General features: G+C 40.6%; 1 protein-coding gene across 6 annotated transcripts in view; it reads left to right on the forward strand.

The window, feature by feature from the left end:
• Positions 1-18,550, forward strand: part of DGKI (diacylglycerol kinase iota) — a 210,213-nt gene that overhangs the window by 153,062 nt on the left and 38,601 nt on the right. For all 6 annotated transcript variants that reach the window (XM_027680570.1, XM_027680573.1, XM_027680572.1 and 3 more), the window contains 3 exons: positions 2,362-2,402; positions 3,983-4,110; positions 4,700-4,825. In XM_027680570.1, the coding sequence (XP_027536371.1) occupies positions 2,362-2,402; positions 3,983-4,110; positions 4,700-4,825 (295 nt within the window). The remainder of the gene's footprint in view (positions 1-2,361; positions 2,403-3,982; positions 4,111-4,699; positions 4,826-18,550) is intronic.

Genomic DNA, 18,550 nt, shown 5'->3' on the forward strand with positions numbered 1-18,550 from the left:
TAAAAAAGGAGCTGAGTGACCCTCTTTCCCCTTTAAGAAGTGAAGTGGGCCCTTCATCTGGCAATCAAAATGTCTGCTGTAGCTTTTTCACCCCAAGGAGACATGCTCCCCTAAGGGAGGTTAGTTGGGTTTATTAGAGTCTCTGCTGTGATGAGGAGACTTAGTGCATGGCAATGCCTGAACTCAGAGTGCAGCTGGCTGTGGCAATGTGCTGCTACTGGTAAGGCTGTGCTCTTCACTCTTAAGTTCTATAGTCTTTAGGCACTGTAGTGTTTAGGTGATAGAACTGTACCTCCATTTTCCTTGTAATACTGCACTTCATGTAATTCCCGAGAGAGCTGCACTTGTATTTGACCCAGACTTTGTCGAAGCAGACGACTTATCTGGGCTTTACATCAGGCTCCAGAGCACAGAAATTAGCAGCTGAAATGGATGGCATCTGCTTTTACAAAAGCTTCAGCATGGGGAGGCTTAAATTTTTAATATTCTAAACAAAAAAAATTCTCCTTGGCAATTTCTAATCACTCTTCCTTGTCTCTCATGAGGGAAATTGATAAAAACATATTGAGAATCTGTTTGGTTTCGAGAGAAAGCTGGGTGGGTAGATGCATTTAGTTTTTGTCTTTAGTATTTGATATTCTCTTGCAGTGCCAAAACCTACAATGCTATATCACTGTGCTCTTGTGTCAAAACTCCAGAGTGAATGGACCTGATTTCACTTGCCAAACAAAATGCAAAGTAGATACAAAAAAAATTGCATCTGATGAAGCACATTGTACATAATAAAATACTTTTGGGCTTAGTAACATACATTATTTGACAGTGGCAAATTCATAATATGTGCTTTATTTAGTGAATCTGCCCTGTTTTCATGTGCTTTTCATGAGTAGCATAAATTTTCCTTGAATATATTGTTAATTCAGAGTGAATATCTGTGGCCATGCATTTGATTTACAAAGAGCTCCCAAGCATGGTATTGTTCTTTAGATTCAAAATTTGAATTAATCCTATTAGACTCATCAGTTTAATTATATGCTTGCCATACTCTCATAGGAACAATGGAGCTTCTTCTGTCACATATTTTAATGTAATCAATTCTTCTTATAAGCCTGAAATCCATTTAATACATTTTTAAAAATATTTATTTCAAATTAATATTTTCAGTGAGTACTATTTCATTAAACCTCACCTTTAAATTCACCATTTAATGGGATAGGAATATCATAGAGTCATGGAATATTTGTGGTTGGAAGGGACCTTAAAGATCGTCTAGTCCCAACCCTCCTTGTCATGTACAGGGACACCTCCCACTAGCCCAGGTTACTCAAGGCCTTATCCAATGTGACTTTGAACACTGCCAGGGTTAGGGTACCCAAAACCTCCCTGGGCAACCTGTTCCAGTATCTCACCACTCCCACAGTAAAGAATTTCTTCCTGATATCTGTCCTGAATTTCCCCTCTTTCAGTTTGTGCCCATTACCCCTTGTTCTATTGCTACAATTCCTAATGAAGGGTCCCCCTCTGGCTTCCTGGTAGGCCCCCTTCAGATACTGGAAAGTTGTTATGAGGTCTCCACGCAACCTTCTGTTCTCCAGGCTGAACAGATGAACAGCTTCAACTTTCTCAGCCTGTCTTCACAGGGGAGGTGCTCCAGTCCTCTTATCAACTTCATGGCCTTTCTCTGGACTTGTTCCAACAGTTCTATGCCCTTCTTATGTTGGGGACACCAGAACTGCATGCAGTGGTCCAGGTGGGGTCTCACACGAGCAGAGTAGAGGGGGAGAACCACCTCCTTTGACCTGCTGGCCGTGTTCCTTTAAATGCAGCCCAGCACACAGTTGGCTTTCTGGGCTGAGTGCAAACTGCCGGCTCGTGTTGAGTTTTTCATCAACCAATACCTACAAATTCTTCTCTGTAGGGCTGCTGCTCTCAATCACTTCTGGACCCAAACTGTAGGTGGGCCTGGGATTGCCATGACCCAGGTGCAGGACCTTGCACTTCGCTTTGTTGAACTTCATGACACCTCTCAAGCATGTCAAGGACCCTCTGGATGGTATCCCTTCCCTCCAGCGTGTCGACTGCACCACACACCTTGGTGTCATCAGTCAACTTACTGAGGGTGCACTCACTCCCACTGTCCATGTTGCTGACAAAAATGTTGAACAGTTTCGGTCCCAGTACTGACCCTTGAGAGATACCACTTATACGGACACAATGAATTAATTAAATTAGGTTCTTGTGGGGCCACTTCACTGACACAGGGGTTGTCTTATGTAGTAGTGGACAAAACAGCCTGTTTGGGCCATGCAGTTCTGCTCAGACTATTTTCTTAACAATGTCTTTGTTGTTTCTGTCTTGCAGCAACTTCTGCTGATCGTTTTTACCGCATTGACAGATCTCAGGTAAATCTTTATTCAGTTATAATTTCTATAGATTTATTTTTTTTTAAAGCTTTGTCAAATGCAGCTTAAAATGAATTATCTACCATTCCTCCTATATATTCCAAAATGTTACTGACGTCTCATGAGAAATAGAGAAAATATTCTGGGCCATTTTTTAGCTGATGTAATTCACATTGTTTTAATGATGTCTTGTGTCTGCTGACCATCTGCTGTTCTGTTTCCTTCCAATTTGATATAAAGATCAGAATTTTCCGCACTTGTCATCCTTATTGTCTTACTAAGGGCATCTGTGTGGCACCAGTGTATTCACATTTATCTTTTCACTGATGCTTTTTGGCACCAGAAGCCTTGATCCTGTGTATGTCTGCCACCAAATAGCTATAGAAGTTAAGGTGATGTTACAATTTGAGAATTAGGAACAGAGCTACATCAAATATTCCTAAAGCAATGTGTAGCTCTGCTGGATTCAAACCTGTGGTAGAGATTTGACAATCTGAATATGTTTTCTAGAAAACATTGAAAATTTTACAGGGCTTTTGGTGTTTCTGATTTGTGACCAGAACAGGCCAATTAGTGGCTCAGCATTAAGTGCAAATTGTTGATTTCACACAGTGGCCATTTGTATCTGGTCCCCCTGAGAACTGTGTAAGCTGTTTCTGAATCGTATGAATGTATTACCATTTCTTAATAAAAGCAGCTAGTGCTTTAGTTCAAGCAGCAGGAGCTATGACTTTAGTTCAGAGTTTCCAGGTTGAGTGTCTGCATGTAGCCACCATGGGACTTCTTTACACACATGTTGTACATCTTTGTTTTCATGTTGTACTTCAACATTTGGAAGGCATGGGTGAAGATGATGTAGATTAAACTAAGCAATCTGATCCTGTTTGACTTTTTCTGTATTTCTTTAATACTTGATACCATACAGATGGTCATCTTTCTCTCCTACTCCTCCATCCTGTGTTTCTGTGGGGAGAAGGTCAATACTGTGTGGTGGTCCCAGCACACAAACAGTGGGAAGTGTCCTGCCTGTTTGCCTACATAGACAGGCCTACTCCCACTCAGTGTTTTTTTGAAGGACAATGAGCCTTCAGTGTCAATAACTAAAAGGAAGGACTAAGAAAGAAAGCTTTGTTAATGGAGATGTGAAACCAGAATGTACAAGCAGTAAAGATCTGGAAGAGTATCCCCAAACAATGAAAAGTTCTGTCAGCCATCACTGAATGAGACACCTTGGGTGTTGATCCTCATTTCGAAATGCAAACCTCAGCTTTTTGGGTAGGCCTATAGTTTTCATCAGAATGACATGGAGTCATTGAGTAGCAGTCTTTTAAGTGTTGCTGTGAGTGTGAAGCTTGCTCATTGAAAATCTTGTTTGCCTTGAAATCAATGAAATATTTATTAGCAACTTCTGATGCATTGGTTTTAGTGTGGTTGTATAAGTATGCACTTAAGTACACAGAGTCCCCTGAATGCTCTTCAGAGACACTAATGTGCAGCCAGCTGGCTCTAGGGCAGCTGGGTGTTCTGAGAGATCAGTGATGCTGCAGGTTCATTATTTGTTGCTTGTATCACTCCAACAGGAACATTTGCACTTTGTGACAGAAATTTCGCAGGACGAGATTTTTATTCTGGACCCAGAGGTGGTAATGTCACAGCAGGTGGGGACGCCCCCAGGAATGCCTGATCTGGTAGTGGAGCAGGCCTCTGGGTGAGTACTGCTGGGATCGGACTTTTCACGGTTCTATTAGAGATAAGCATTTCTTTATGGTCCCCTTTTCTGAAGGACTGTGAGATGTGGGAGGGCAGATATTAAGTGAGGAGCCGAGGACAGGAACAAATCCAGCCATGGTAATGACAGAAGGACAGTAGCATAATCTACATCTACTCCATTAGGCATCCTGGAGCACACAGCAGGGCTAATAAACTTCGGCACCTTTTAACCTCCTCTATAGGTCAAGATACCACTTGACTATCTGCCCTGTCATAAACTTCTAATGACTGAGTTACAAACTCTCTTCTCTGTGTGGTTAGGGCTCTGATACCACTGTATAAGGCCGTGAAGCCCTTTATGTCTAAGCATGATGGTGAAGTGTCTGTTTCTTATCATCCTCTCAACAGACCAAAAATGCTTCTATTCATCTTTAGGAATAGTCTTGTATTCATAGTGAATTAATCAATTTAAACTTGCTATGGGCTGAAAAATGCTGGGAACCACTAAGCATAAGATGGCTTCAAAGTGGAGTACGCAGCTAATTTCTGAGGGGTGAATGCCTTTCTCTTCCTTCTTATATCCCTAGAATATCAGATCGGTGGAACCCTGCTGTGCGAAAGAGGATGCTGAGTGACAGTGGCCTCGGCAAGATCTCCCCCCACTACGAGGTACCTGACAAACAAAAGGACGCCAGCCAGACACATATGCTGCAGTAAGAGCCCTCTGCATTTCTCTGCTTGATGACACACTGTCACTGTCACCACAGCCAACTCCTGGTGTCTCCTTTAAGTGTAATTAATTGTGCTGACATGCTGAAATTACAGAAGTTCTTTTGCTACCTCTCTTTTGCTCCTCCCTTCTGTTCTTCCTCTTTCTCCACTATTATATGTTCTTGCCTCTGCTTCTTTCTCTGTAGCACCCTGAACTCTTAATTAATCTAGATCCAAGGACCCTGAAAGAAAATATGTTATTTTGGGTGCCTGAATTTCCCCCTAAGGAAGTGTTCTTGGCAACTGTTTAGGAGAAAGATCGAAGCATTCACCCTCACTGTAGCTCTGATACAATGTGACAAAGCAGAAACCTCTAGAACTGCGGCTTGTTGTCAAAGATATGGGCAATAGTTTTCATATAATCTTGAACCATGTAGGATGGTTAAACATTGGTTTTCTTTCTGATGATACCCCCATGGAGACTTCTACCACTATATCCTATTTACTCTGTTCAGATTTGTATAAAAACATCTCTTATTCGGATGGCCTATTTTAGAAGTGGTTCTCAACTTTTTGGTCATTTCCCTTTAGATTTTCAGAACTATCAGTAGATCTATAATCACTACCAAAGTTTAGATGGGAGACACCTGTCAGAACTCTGTTGGTGACTTTGAAAGATTCCAATCTTTGGGATTGTTTCCCTCCCCCCGACCCCCTCCAAGTACCTAATGTATAATTATGTACATCACTTCTGATTTATGTTTCTAGTTTTACTGTATGGACATCCCTATGGACAGGTATTAAAACTTAGTACAGAAAAATAGGGAATAGTGACCATGTGGTCCCTGTTTCGGATTTTCTTTTTGTCTGGATGTGTGTGGAAGGGGGCTGCAAGGTGCCTACAGGGCAGGCAGACCATACATTTCCCAGACAGATGCAGTGTGGATGGTAGACTGTGTAGCCATGTGGCTACCAACTGGAAACTTCCCAGCAAACTGGAAACTGCTGTCAGGAGTAGGAGATGTCATGGTAAGAAAGGGTGATGTAGGTAGCACTTACAGGAGACACACCTCTGGTTTTCTTCTGTTGCCCTGAGGGATTCTGGGTTAGTTCTTGGTGCTCTTTGCCATGTGAAGAGTGGTGAATTCAGGTTCACTTTTCCACAGACTGGAGTGGCAGGGCCCAAAATTTGAAGCTAACAAAGCTATGAGAAAAGTGATCCTTAGACACTTCTAGGCAGTATGGAGAGATGGTGAGAACATGTGGACTAATTTCTAATTGGTAAGAGGAATGATTTTGATTACATCAGCATGACTGGAAATGTTTGCTTAGGTGTAACAATTATGTGTGGTAGATTTATTAAGTACAAGAAAAGTCAGCAGCATTGCCCAGAGTAAAGTGTATCTATCACTGCCTGCTCTGAGGAATTGTTTTCTTTACAGCTTTTCTAAACTTTAATTGTGTTGGCTGAAATTTTTCATAGTAAGACTCCATCTTTGACTGTTTCTTTTTCTTGTAGTAAAAACTTGAACAAAAAAGTCAGTTCTTTCTGAAGGCAAGATTTGTGGGAAATGTGCTCCTATAAATTACCTGCTTTTAAATAAATAAATAAATCCAGAGGTTGTTTCCTGAGATGTTTTAGTGCTGTTAGTGGAATGAACTTCATTGGAATGAAGTTTTGGAGGCTTGACATTTAAAAAAATGTCATCATAATACCAGGGAGATGCCTTCTGCTGTCTTGAAAATTACCCCTGAGTTTGCCCTGCTGTTGAGATTGTTCATGCACTTTGGAGACACCTCAGAATCAAGAGTTTTGCTTTCAGAAGTTTCTGTCTGTACATGCTCACAGAGGAGTTATGCCCCTCTGTGCTTAATTCAGGTTGCAGGCCTGCCCACAGGGCTGAGGGAAGGGGGGCTGTGCTGCTCACCAGCTGATCTCCGGTAGCAAGGAGAAAAGGGACGCAGTAGTCATGGTCAAATGGAGATGAGTCAGGAAAAGGTGTATGAAGGAACGAGGAAAAGAGGTTGCAAGAGCCAAAGGAGTAGAATCAAAAAGGGAGCATGTGCAGGAAGTTGGGGAACTGGGTTAGAGGATGGGAGCTGTTAGGTAGGAGCACAGACATGCAAGTGTCTGGAAATCAGAATGAGAATAATGAAAAGGAAGAGGACATGGGGTGCATATAGGTAAGGGAATAGTGAGACAGGCTAGAGGCACAGAGGAAGGGTCTTTGGCTGTTTCTCTCCAGAACCTGGAATTCTGGTTTTATGCAGATTGTTCATTCCACAGATGGGCAAGCTCTGAAATATGTTTAGACACTGCCTCATTTGCTGCCAAGATGGAAGGTGTATAGTAAGTGAGTCAGGGGATCGTGGTGGAGAAAGAAAGATATTATTACTGTTCAGGCACTTGAATGCTGCTCTGGAGGACTGGCTTCTCTGCTCAACATCCCTGACAGGATTTCTGAACAATGAAGATTTACAACAAACTTTTTGCAAATGACCTGTTAACAGTAGGCTCCTCATTCTGTGCAAGTCCACTGTGAAGTAGCTTTGGTTCCTGGGAGGCCAGTACAAGGAGAATTTGAAAGAGAGCAAAGGGCTGGAAACTGAGAAATAGGCTTTCTGTTGCCTCAGGTTGTAATACTAAAATTAATGGAAAGTTTGTGCCTGCTTTCCCAGCTGCAGAATACAGATAATATTGCAACCTCACCTTAGAGGAGCAGAGTGAGGGTGAATTTCATGGCTATGAGAAACTTGGGTACTATGGGGAGACGCTGTCAGAGATGCTTAGCAGGGAATTAATCGTTTTGCATTCTGTGCAGTCTTGGTATTGTGGAATAAATAAATCTTGAGGCTGTGCACTGCATATACAGAAGGATATCATTCAGGTCTCTACTTAAATACTGAGGCAAGAGTCCAGCAGAAGAAAGTGAAGGGTGGCAATGTGATTTAAGGTTGTCACGACATTTAATGCAACGGGGGTGGAGTATGATGCTTGGGTGACACGAGCTCTGACATTTCCAAACTGTTGAATGTTTGAATTTGCAACCTGAAATAGTCTTTCTAACCTGGCACCTTAAAGCAAAAAAAGAAGTGCTTTAGAGAGCACTATTATGTTTTGGTAGCTGAAGTAGCTCACAGGTACTTTACAAAGATTTGTCGCTTCAGAAATTATTTTTCAAATAAAACTTGAGAGAAGGATTATAGCAAAATTTCTAAAGAGGAATATGGCGGAGAACAGAGGGGACAATTCCTCCTGTACATGGAGCTCTTATGGATCTTTTAAGAATCATCAGCGTCCAGTATTTTACATCTAGTCTGAAATACTGTACAGCATTTCCAACTCAAAGTGCATTATCCTGTAGCCTAGGGCAAGTGACAGGGACTTGGTGTGAGAAAAGTGTCATAGTTGACTTACTGGGAATGTTTTCTCAGTGGTCATTTTTCTCCTAAACAGTTGGGAGTGAAACTCTTCAGGTATTAGGAACAGATTAAACCACAGCTGGTCATAATATAGCTGCAGGCTGCTTAGAGTGCATCTGTCATCACTATAAACACACATATATAAATATGTGTGTATATGCATATTTATATATATAAAACCTCTTTGAGGTGAAGTTATTATTTCTGACAAGTGAGGAATGTAGCTAAAAAGTCAAAGTATGCAAATAGAAAGATCCCTTAAATTATTTCAATAAATGGAAGCAGAGAAGAGAATATGTGATCTGAAAATAATTATAATGTTTGATGTTGCTTTTGATCAGAAGCTATTGTGTCAAACTGTAATTTGAATATAATGGTTTTGAGGCAGGGTTCTTTCTGAGACAGAAATTATGCTTTTGTTTTCAATTAACTAAGCTTCAGGTTATTTTCAGCTGGCTTTTGATTAGTGGCATTTTGTGTTTCGTTCTTTTTTTTGATAGCTCTTTGATGTGTAACTGATATATAGAGTGGACAGGACATAAAACAGTGTCTCGATGCAATAACCAGGAGCTGGGACAGATTGTAGTTTAACAGGAATATCAATTAGTGTGAACGGTGCATAAAAAAACACAATAGGAAGACAATTTATTTGGACTAGAGGTATTTGTTCTTAAAAAAGCTAAATATTCTGGTCTGACTCCACTGAAACATGTAACTGGACCCTTGCTTTGTACACGAGTGGGTTCATCCTAATTTTATCCTATGATAAATGGTGCAGTGAGTTATGGATGACCTCATATCCTGCTGTAAGCATTTATTGCTAGCAATATATTTCTCTTGCTAGTTATGTTTGTTACCCTGTTATGTGTTGAGAGCTGGAAAATGAAATAAAATAAAAGCCACAACAGCATACAAAGATGAAAAGGTGACTATACTTTGGTAGAGGTTTAATCTATGTTTTTTAATTGAAGTAATTAATTTCCCCATTTTTGGGGGCAGTAACAAGCACTTTTCTAGCAGCTGTCCAGCTGTGATGGCAATGTATTTCCAAAGCTGCTAGCTGCATTGGCTGAATCGAGTGCATGGCTCGTGAAGGGTGGGTGAAGGTTGGCCAGAATGCCATCTGGTCTTGTCAGGGAGAGGAAGAAAAAATGCCTGTAGGTGCTGGAAGATGGTTGCAGCCCTTTACACTAAATAGACATTAATTAGCTAGTAATACTATGCAGGCATTGCTTTGTGAGGCAATAATAACCTAGCTCCTCAGAGGGAAGAAGAAAAAGGCTAAATGCCAAGTGTTTTAACTCAACCACAAGAATCAGATCATTGCCCAGGAAATCAGTGTGACAGTGCAGATGTTACAAGGTGGTTTAGGGTATTTTTTTTAAGAGAAATCTTTGTGTAGTACAAGATGAGAAGAGCGTCAGGTATACAACTTTGAATGTAGAAATGAGAAGGAATGCTCATTTAGTGAAAGTTTAGAAAAATAAAGAGATGATTCAGAACATGGTAGGCAGGAGCTGCCTAGTGACAAGAACCTTTAAAATGTCAAAGGTTGATGAAGACTTGATAAATCCAAGACTTTCCCCCAAAACTCTTCCACTGGGAAACTCAGCATCAGCTCTTAAGTGGGCAGAGTAGTCTGACCTGGTGTTTTTGATAGCAAAATCTGAATTAATTTTCAGGTTCAGATTTAGTGCAGATTGCATTTATAAGATTAAGCCACAAGAGTGAATTGGGTATGTTTTAACCAGGAACTTGTACACCTGTACAAATTACTTTCCATTGCCCAGATGAGGCTCCATGAGTACTGATTGCTTTCAAACAAATCTTATTTTAGTGAAAGCATAAATCACCGTCTCACCTTTATTGTACACTCCTGTGTAATCTTTATAATAGAACTAGGCCATAACAGAGCACAGAGTCTGTTTTTGCTCAACTCTCCCTTTTCTTTCTTTTCTGTTGTCTTAGGTACTTTTACAGATAGCTTGCAAGGCATCATTCTCACTACCTGAAAGTGAAGCTTGAGAAAGGTTTGCCTAAAGTAACTCTCTGCCTCTCGCTAGGAAAGGAATGTCAAAAAGAAGGGGTTGTTTAGCAAAAGGGAAGATGTAGATTCAAAGAAGAGGGAAAGCAATGCAAAGAGGATTGAGAATAAGTCAGGAAAAGGTAATGTAATGTAATGGCCAGTCTTCGCGAACGAAGATTTTGGGAAAGGTCTTTTACCTTTCCAGCCTGTGCAATGGATTTTTTAGGTGAGACACAGCCTGCGCTGAACTGAGCCCACCCTTTAATCCTAAGGTTCATCTGCCGGGGCCAAGCAAGCTTGGACAATGGCAGTGAGGTCCTCAGGACATAGGTTTGTTTAGAGTGACCTTCTCATAGATGGATGGCCTCACAGGGCTAACGAGCTCCAATCTGCCCGGGGGACTGGGATTCGAACCTGGGTTGCAGCAGTGAGAGTCCCGCATGCTAACCACTAGGCCACCAGGGGTCCTGAGTCAGGAAAAGGTAAACATGGGTTAAATAGGGAAAGAACTTTGAAGAAAGCAAAGAAAAAAAAAAATTATAAGAATATAGCATGTGGATAAGAAATTGAAGGGAAAGCAAGTTCTCTGAGTGAGATTGAGTGCAAAAGTCATGCATTTCAGTGTGGGTCCTGGGCATGTGTTTTTAGAGCTCTTACTGTTGTCAGCATAATGCAGTCATAATACTTACAATTTTACACACATCCCAGATAGAGGCTACAGTTTATCCACCATTAGGAAAACCTTTTTTCAGTTGCTGCTGTAAATCTCCCCCTCCCTCCACTTATGGAGAATTTCTTGACAAAAATGGAACCTGTTAATTTTTTTACACTCCGGTGCACAATTGTGGTAAATAATAAATGCCATATATTTTATGGTCCTGTTGTGAATATTCTCTTCATACACTTCAAGTGTTTAGCCACCTTCATTGGTTTTGGAGATTTTCAGTGGGGAAAAAAAGTAGTAATTATTGATTTCCTTTGGAATTCTACCTTGAAAATATGTGCCTGTGGTTCTGAAAAAATTGGTTTCTGCCCTTCCTCATTCCTTTAAATGTAACAATGAAAATCTCACAGATTTTTGGCTATATTTAAATAATTTTTTTGAAGCTTCTTGCCATCAGGATGAAAAAAATTTTCATCCTGATAAACAATAGGAAGGCTCTTAAAAATGGTGGATCTTGGCTGACAAAAAGGAGTGTATTTTCTCTCAGAAATCTCTGTTTTTAAAGTCAAACTGTTCCAGAAATAGATTGAATTTCTTATTTTTTTCTGTATAGCCAGTTCAGTAATGAGCTACTCCAAGCCAGTATAGTTACTTTTATTTTGTGGTATAATCACTGAATACAAAAACAATCTGTAGCATTGCAGACAGAAATAATTTTCAGTGAAATTCATACTCTTTCCATATCAACAAACAAAAGTCTTGCTTAATGCCCTGTGCTACTTTGGAGCCTGTGGGCTTTCAAAAGTTTCTGTATGGACACCTACTGTTCCTGGTATCTGTTACTATTTGGAAGCTAATTTGAGCTTTCACAATTTTTCTAGAGGAACCTTTATTTCTCCTTCTGGAGCTGCTTATTATACAGCAAAACCAAGTACAGCTGCAGATGCAGAATACATACAAATTTGTCAAAAGATCTGTCATGTACCTAGAATTAAACCTTTTACCAGGACAAACATTAATTCACAAGTTAGTTTTGAGCCTCTCCCACATTTCACCTAATCCATGTCCACCTCCCCCAAGCAGTGTCTCTAGTTCTGGTGACGTTCATCCCTGTCATGACCGGAAGATGAGACTCCTAGATGATGTGTTACTAATTAGTATAGACATCTTAACTCAACTGTAGAAGAAAGGCAGAGTTGGGAGAGGAAAACAATGTTAAAATGACAGAGGATGGAGAGGAATATTCATACCAAAATACCTTTGCAAAGACTGGCCTGCATGAGGTATGCTTGTGGTTTATCCTGAGTGAGGCAAACATGAGAACAGGTGTCCTCAACTCAGAATTCAAGAGGCTTTGCATTACTTGAGTCATGTTGGTACCATCTCAGGTGTGGTTCCAGGCAGGCAAAGATCCTGGCATTTTGCTCTTCTGTCTGAACAGGCACAAAAGCAGGACTAGGGAAAGTGTTGCCACTGCAGCCCTGTTTAGTCAGGGGGTGAGTCGTGGCCCTATGGTGATTGCACCCACCAGACCTGAGGGACCTCTGCAAACAGTGAGAATCAGATGGTTCTGGAAACTATTCAACACAAACTTTCAGCAACTTCTGGTGCCACCCTTAAGTAATTGAATACAGGCAAAACCTTATTTAATCACCTTTTCCTCTGTTTTAATTAGTAGAATTTTTATGTCACTACTGCCAAAGTCTGGCCTTATGTAGAGAGAATTGGAGTGCAGAAAATTCATGGGTTTTACTTATTAAAATTTTTGCAACAGTCACTAGTATTTGGTTCTTGTACATCATCCTGACAACCCCTATCCCAGTAATACTGAGCTTTAAGACCCTGACTTTTGCTTCTGCTCTTGTTAACCATAATTGGGAAAGGAAGAAATAAGAATTTGGTTCAGATTTGCATGTCTGTGGCCTTATTTGTATATGTGAATGCAATGCAAATGGTGTTGTTCTCTTCAACAGCCTTTGCTGTTGAGGTGCCTAATTACTAAGGGGTTTTAATAACAGTGGGCACATCTGATGAGGTGGTTTATGTATCTGCCCCTTCAATATGTGATGGAAATTGAGTACATCCTGTACTGTATCCTGGAAGATGTTTTTATTCTCCCTGGTACTTATAACCAATTAATTTTATTATTCAACATTTAGCTCCCCAGAGTGGATTGGGTGGGATTTTAGCTTCCTCTTTTCCCACCCACCTGCCCTTGAGCCTTTAGCATGAGGGCTCTTAATGACTTTTGTGGCGTCACAACACCTGAAGCACAGCTGAGGAAATTCACCCTGATGGCAAATTATTTTGGCAGAGAGTGACATGCAAAACACTCGCACACACCATGAGACTACAAATTTGTTTCTTTAGAGACATCTTGCCTCTAGACTGACATTCCACTTTCCAAAAGGGGAATGCAAGCAATCCAGCTCTGCTCTTCTCCTCGGGGCAACTTCAAGCAACAGAATACACATGTACTTGACAAAGGAACCATCTTACTTGGATGGAAAAACTCAAGTGTCACCTAGCTTGAAAATGTTTTCTAAATAGTTCCAGTAGATAAAGGGGTGGCAACAAGTTTTCACATGGGATGTAAGTTGTTTTTTTTTTAATTTGGGGTGCATTTAAGGGATAAAAATTTATGTTGACAGAGTACAGGTAGATGGGTACCTTGGTTTTCCTTAAGTGCTTTACCATAACAGCAATATATCTGCTTTCCACTCTCTGGCTGATAGCCAAGACTGAAGCAGTAGAGTCTCTTTTCTCTTTTTTTTGTTACAACTCTATCCTTTTCTGCCATTGACTTCCATCCTTGCTTGCTTACTTTAGCCCTTGGTTTGCAAAGCAGAATCTTCACTGAGAAATAAAACAGCTTTACCACAAAGAAGACAGGAATACATTAAGAGGATAACTTCCTGTAATCTTGTTTTCTGTTTGTCTGGGTAAAAGAAAATGACATTTGATAGTTTGATCTTTAGGGCCTACTGCTTTCCTGCAAGCATTGGACATGTGCTAACTGCACGTGGCAGGAGAAGGCTAGACAGAGTGGATCTGATGATGCCACTGTAGAATGTGAATATCCCTCTCTCCAACCTATGGTCCCCAGTGACATTAAGGCACTGGAAGAGGGGCTGGATGGATTTACTGGGGTGATAAAGGATGATTGACAGAATGAAAGTATGTATTCTTCTGGGCATACTTTAAGCACTGTTATAAATATAGGGTGAATATTCTCCAGCATGGCAAACTTACAGTCCAAAAAAATTTGGAAAAGTAGTGTACCTTGTAGTTTTAGATAATATGTATATCTGTATTTCTGTGTACTTGTTACTTATTTGTAAGAGTTGAAGTAAGAAAAAAACCGAACAACAAAACCCAAAACCCGAACATCCCAGTCCTAGTTTTCTGAGCATTGCACAGGAATAGCAAGCCTTTGTCCATGTGCTCTGTCCCTGCCATAAGGAGCTGCCATCTGCTCAGAGAGGAGAGTGGTTCTTAATGTGTTCTCACTCAGTACCAAGCTGTCTTATCAAAGCCAAAACTAGTGAGCTTCAGAGCCCTGGTACAAAATACAGTCCTGTACATATGTTACACACATATTGGACTACATAGTGTGTTCAAGCTTTCACACTTGGACATCTCATAATATGCATTCAGACTACATTTTTTTAATACCTTGTTCATATTCCTAAGTTCTGTTTTAACAGGCTTGCAAAGAGAATAGAAATGCAGTTTGGTAAAATAAGTGCTCTAAACTATCACACAGAAGTACTACTTTGCCTGAGTTAACAGTGTTAAACTCAAAAAAGTCAAACCTTTGCTAATTTTCTCAAATTCTTCGGATATCTTCATGCTTGTGTTTCATCTGTGGCTGAAAACTGGGAAGTGTCAAAAATACCATGCAACAAAAAGCAAAAGACAAAGGATAATTATATGAAAATAGGTCATCTTTTGAGGTTTGCAATTTAGTATTTTAAACTTGCAAATTTTAGAGTGTTTGGGTGAGAATGGGAACAATATTCTGACATGAGCCTTCACCTGACTCATGGAACGAAAAGTGAGATTTTGCACTGGAGCTACTTGAAAAATTCACTGGTGAGCTGGTTTTGCTTGGTGGAGGTGTGCATGGAAGAGGTTTATGTCTTCTGGAAAACATTGCTTGAAACAGAAAGTACACATGAACATGGGTTGGGTTTGGTGTTCTTGGGTTGGGGAGAGATTCTCTGGTTCACTTGGGAACTGCTGAGGAAATGTGTTTCCCAGGTTGTGTGTCCTGGCATGGCTGCTCTGCAGGGAGCTGTCCTTGCTCTTCCATGTCTGGGATGAGTGTCCTAGTCCCCTGGCTGCAGGCTTGTATGTCAGGGTGTAGAGGGTAGAGTGGCTTCTTAAGATGCCCACCAAAGGACTTCTTGGGTGAGAGGAGAAACTTCTGCAAGCTTAAAAGCATTCAAATTGTCCTTGCTTGTCTGCTGCTCCTCTGCTCTAAGAAAGGAGCACTAAAACCCACAGCTTTGTCTCCGTAGCTGAGACAGAGAGAGTGTTTAGCAGTGCTGGCACAGAGGTGTGTGCAAGGGAGGGAAATACATGAGGAGTGGGGCCATAACACATAGCCCTGCTGAGGTTCCTGGCAGTGTTGATGCCCATGGGCAAGCAGGGACAGATGGACCTGGCTAAATTATGCCAAGAGCTGAAATCAGAGAGACAGAGGTGGCTTGGAGCCAGTGTAACCCTGACTTCTAGATTCCTGTTTCTGTGCCAGGCATCTAAAAGTGCAGCACAAAACCATATCTGAAACTCCCATTAGAAGTTTTATTCTCCATAAATTAGTCTATAGAAGGAGTGTAAATGGCTTAACAGTTCTGCTCTGCCTAGGACATGTGTGTGTTATGCATATATTAAGTTTTTTTTTAATTTTTGGGTCTTTTTTTTTAAGATGGCAAGAAAGTGAGGGTTTCTTAGTGCTTAGAACTTTGTGAAAATCAGGCCACTTATTTTTGAACATAATTGCAAGAATTTGTTTCTGCGAGATTCTTGTGTTTCAGGAACTAAATGCTATTTATCAAATGTGACTGGTTTGCATTGCTGCAACAAACAGACCACTTAAAATAGCTTTTAGATTGTTTAGAAACCCAAAGGGGCCCAAGATTATTTGGGTAGTACCTCAAGATACCAAGCAGCTGATGTGCTTCACCTCCATCTAAGCCTGAGGGCCAAGTGGAGATATGTCTTATGAACCAGATTATATCTGATGTGCTTGCATTGTGGCTGTCATGGTGTTGTGGTTAGAAAAATAATTTCTTTCTCTGGGTTAAATAAAAAACAAAACTCATATCAAAATGACCTCTGTGTTAATCTTTTCCTGGAAAAAGTAAAAGTCCACTGATTCTTTGCTGAGGAAAGAGGCCAGATGTTTTGTTACCTAATTGCACCTAATACATATTTTTTATTTTCATGCAGAATGCCATGGAAGTGCATAAACCTAGCACCTTTAGTTTGTGCTCCAGGTATTCTTAATAATGATCTCTGTCAAACAACATCCAGTCCCTTGACAGCCAGTTTGTTGTTTCACCAAAGCATTACATGGTGTGGCTAGATCTTGCTTTCTTTTAGGGTTAGAGCCACATCAGCTACTGCTTTTCCTTTACCTTTGGCACCTAAGCTCATCAAGATGTTGTCGGGTAGGTCAGGGAGGGTTTTGAAGATTTAATTCAAATCTGGAAATGGAAGAATAGCATTTCAAAGAAGTTGTCATTAGGCCCTCTTATGTTTTGCATTCTGCTGATATACTTTGGTTTCGTGTGATGATAAGAGAAAGAAAGGCCAAGTATTTAAAACAAGAAACCAAACCAAAAACCAAACCCAAACAAACTAATCACCCTAGAGTGATCATGCTGCTCCTCTGGAAATACCTTCTTTTTCAAGTAAATAACAAGCCAGCTTTCTCAGGTCATGTTTTGAGGTAGAATTATCTTATTCAAGATGAATGTGATAGAACATTTCTCTATCCCTTTTCTTTTCCTTTCTTTCTTTTTTTTTTTTCCCTTTTGAATTAACCTTAAGCATGTTTGGATTTGTATCTGATTTTGCAACAAAACTTTTATTCCCTTGTTAAAAAGCAATTCCCAGACAACTCCTCTGGGTGTCAGTACAACTTCAGGTATAGCTGTATTATGGTGTTCCAAACCTTCATTACAGCATTCCACAGTGGACAGAGAAATGGTAAGAGATAAAAAGTTAGATAGTAATGAGAAAAGACATGACAACAAAAGGGACACAGACATGCCTTAGACCCAGCAAGGAATACATCTGAGCTGCCCTGGTTTCCCTAAGAAGCACCAAGTTATATTCCATATGTTGGACTGTTTGTGAACAGCCTGAGTGCAGGTAGAGACTGAGACTGCCCGAGGAAGTTACAGAGAGGCTAGAAAGTATATGGATCTTTGCCTTTAGCAAAATTAGAAAGAAGCAGGCTCTCCAGAGTGTTGTTGCAGGTTACAGGATATGTCCAAACAGATTTCTGCAAAATAATAAATAACTTGAACAGAATTTCTTAGATTCAGGGAGCATAGCTAGTTGGCATTTTCCCATGTGTGTGAGACAGTATGGCTATTGTCTATGAGAAATATTTGAGTGGAAAGAATGACAGGAAAAGTGGAATAGTAAAAATAGAAAGCTTTGTAGAGAGACTCAAAGAACTGCAAAAAATTTGGGTTGAGAAGGACCCCTGAAGGTCATCTAGTACAAATCCTCATTCAAAACAGATCCAGCTAGATGAAGTTGTTCAGAACCTTGTCCAGATGAATTTTGAATATCTGCAAAACTGCAGATTCAGTAATCTCTCTGCACAGCCTCTTCCTCCATTTGGTCATCCACAGGGTAAATTTTTTCCCTAATATCCAATCTGAATTTCCCATATTGCTTCTCCTCTTCTTTCTTCTCTGTCTTCTTTATGCCTTCCCGGTAAGTAGTTGAAGGCAGCAATTAGATTTTCCTTAAACTTTCTCTTCTTACTGAATGAACCCAACTCCCTCAGCCTTTCCTCATATGTCTCTCTTCACATGCCCTCACCATCTCTGCAGCCCTTTTTGGAACTCAATCCAGTTTGCCAATGTCTGTCTTGTTCTAAAGTCTCACAAGCACTGAGTAGAGGGTCAAAAATCACTTCCATCTACCTTATGGCTGTGCTTTTGCAATTCCAGCTCAGTGTGTCACTGGCCTTTGTGGACACAGGAAACTCTGCTGATGTATGTTCAACTTGTACTCTGCTAACATCATGCATCCTTTTCTGAAAAGCTGTTTTTAGCTGTTAGACCTCCCACCCTGTCTTACTGCATGGGTTTATTCCTTCTGAGGTGCAGGGCTTTGCATTTGCATTTCATGAATTTGCTAGCTTGCTGTATTTCTCCAGCCTGTGATGGTCACTCTGAGTTGGGAACATATGGGGTCAAAGTGTGAGGAAGGTCCCAGTAATTCTTAGGCTTTTCTTTTTCTTCAGGTGCCATGGCAGTAAATGGTCATTCCCAGACTGAGCATCATCTGGTCAGGGACCAGGAAAGCAAGCAGTTCTGCCTTTCTACCAGTAAAATATGATACACTGTCTGCAGCTGGGTCTGC

Source organism: Neopelma chrysocephalum, unplaced genomic scaffold (genome assembly GCF_003984885.1).
Source record: "Neopelma chrysocephalum unplaced genomic scaffold, ASM398488v2 Primary Assembly neopelma1_59, whole genome shotgun sequence".
NCBI lineage: Eukaryota > Metazoa > Chordata > Aves > Passeriformes > Pipridae > Neopelma > Neopelma chrysocephalum.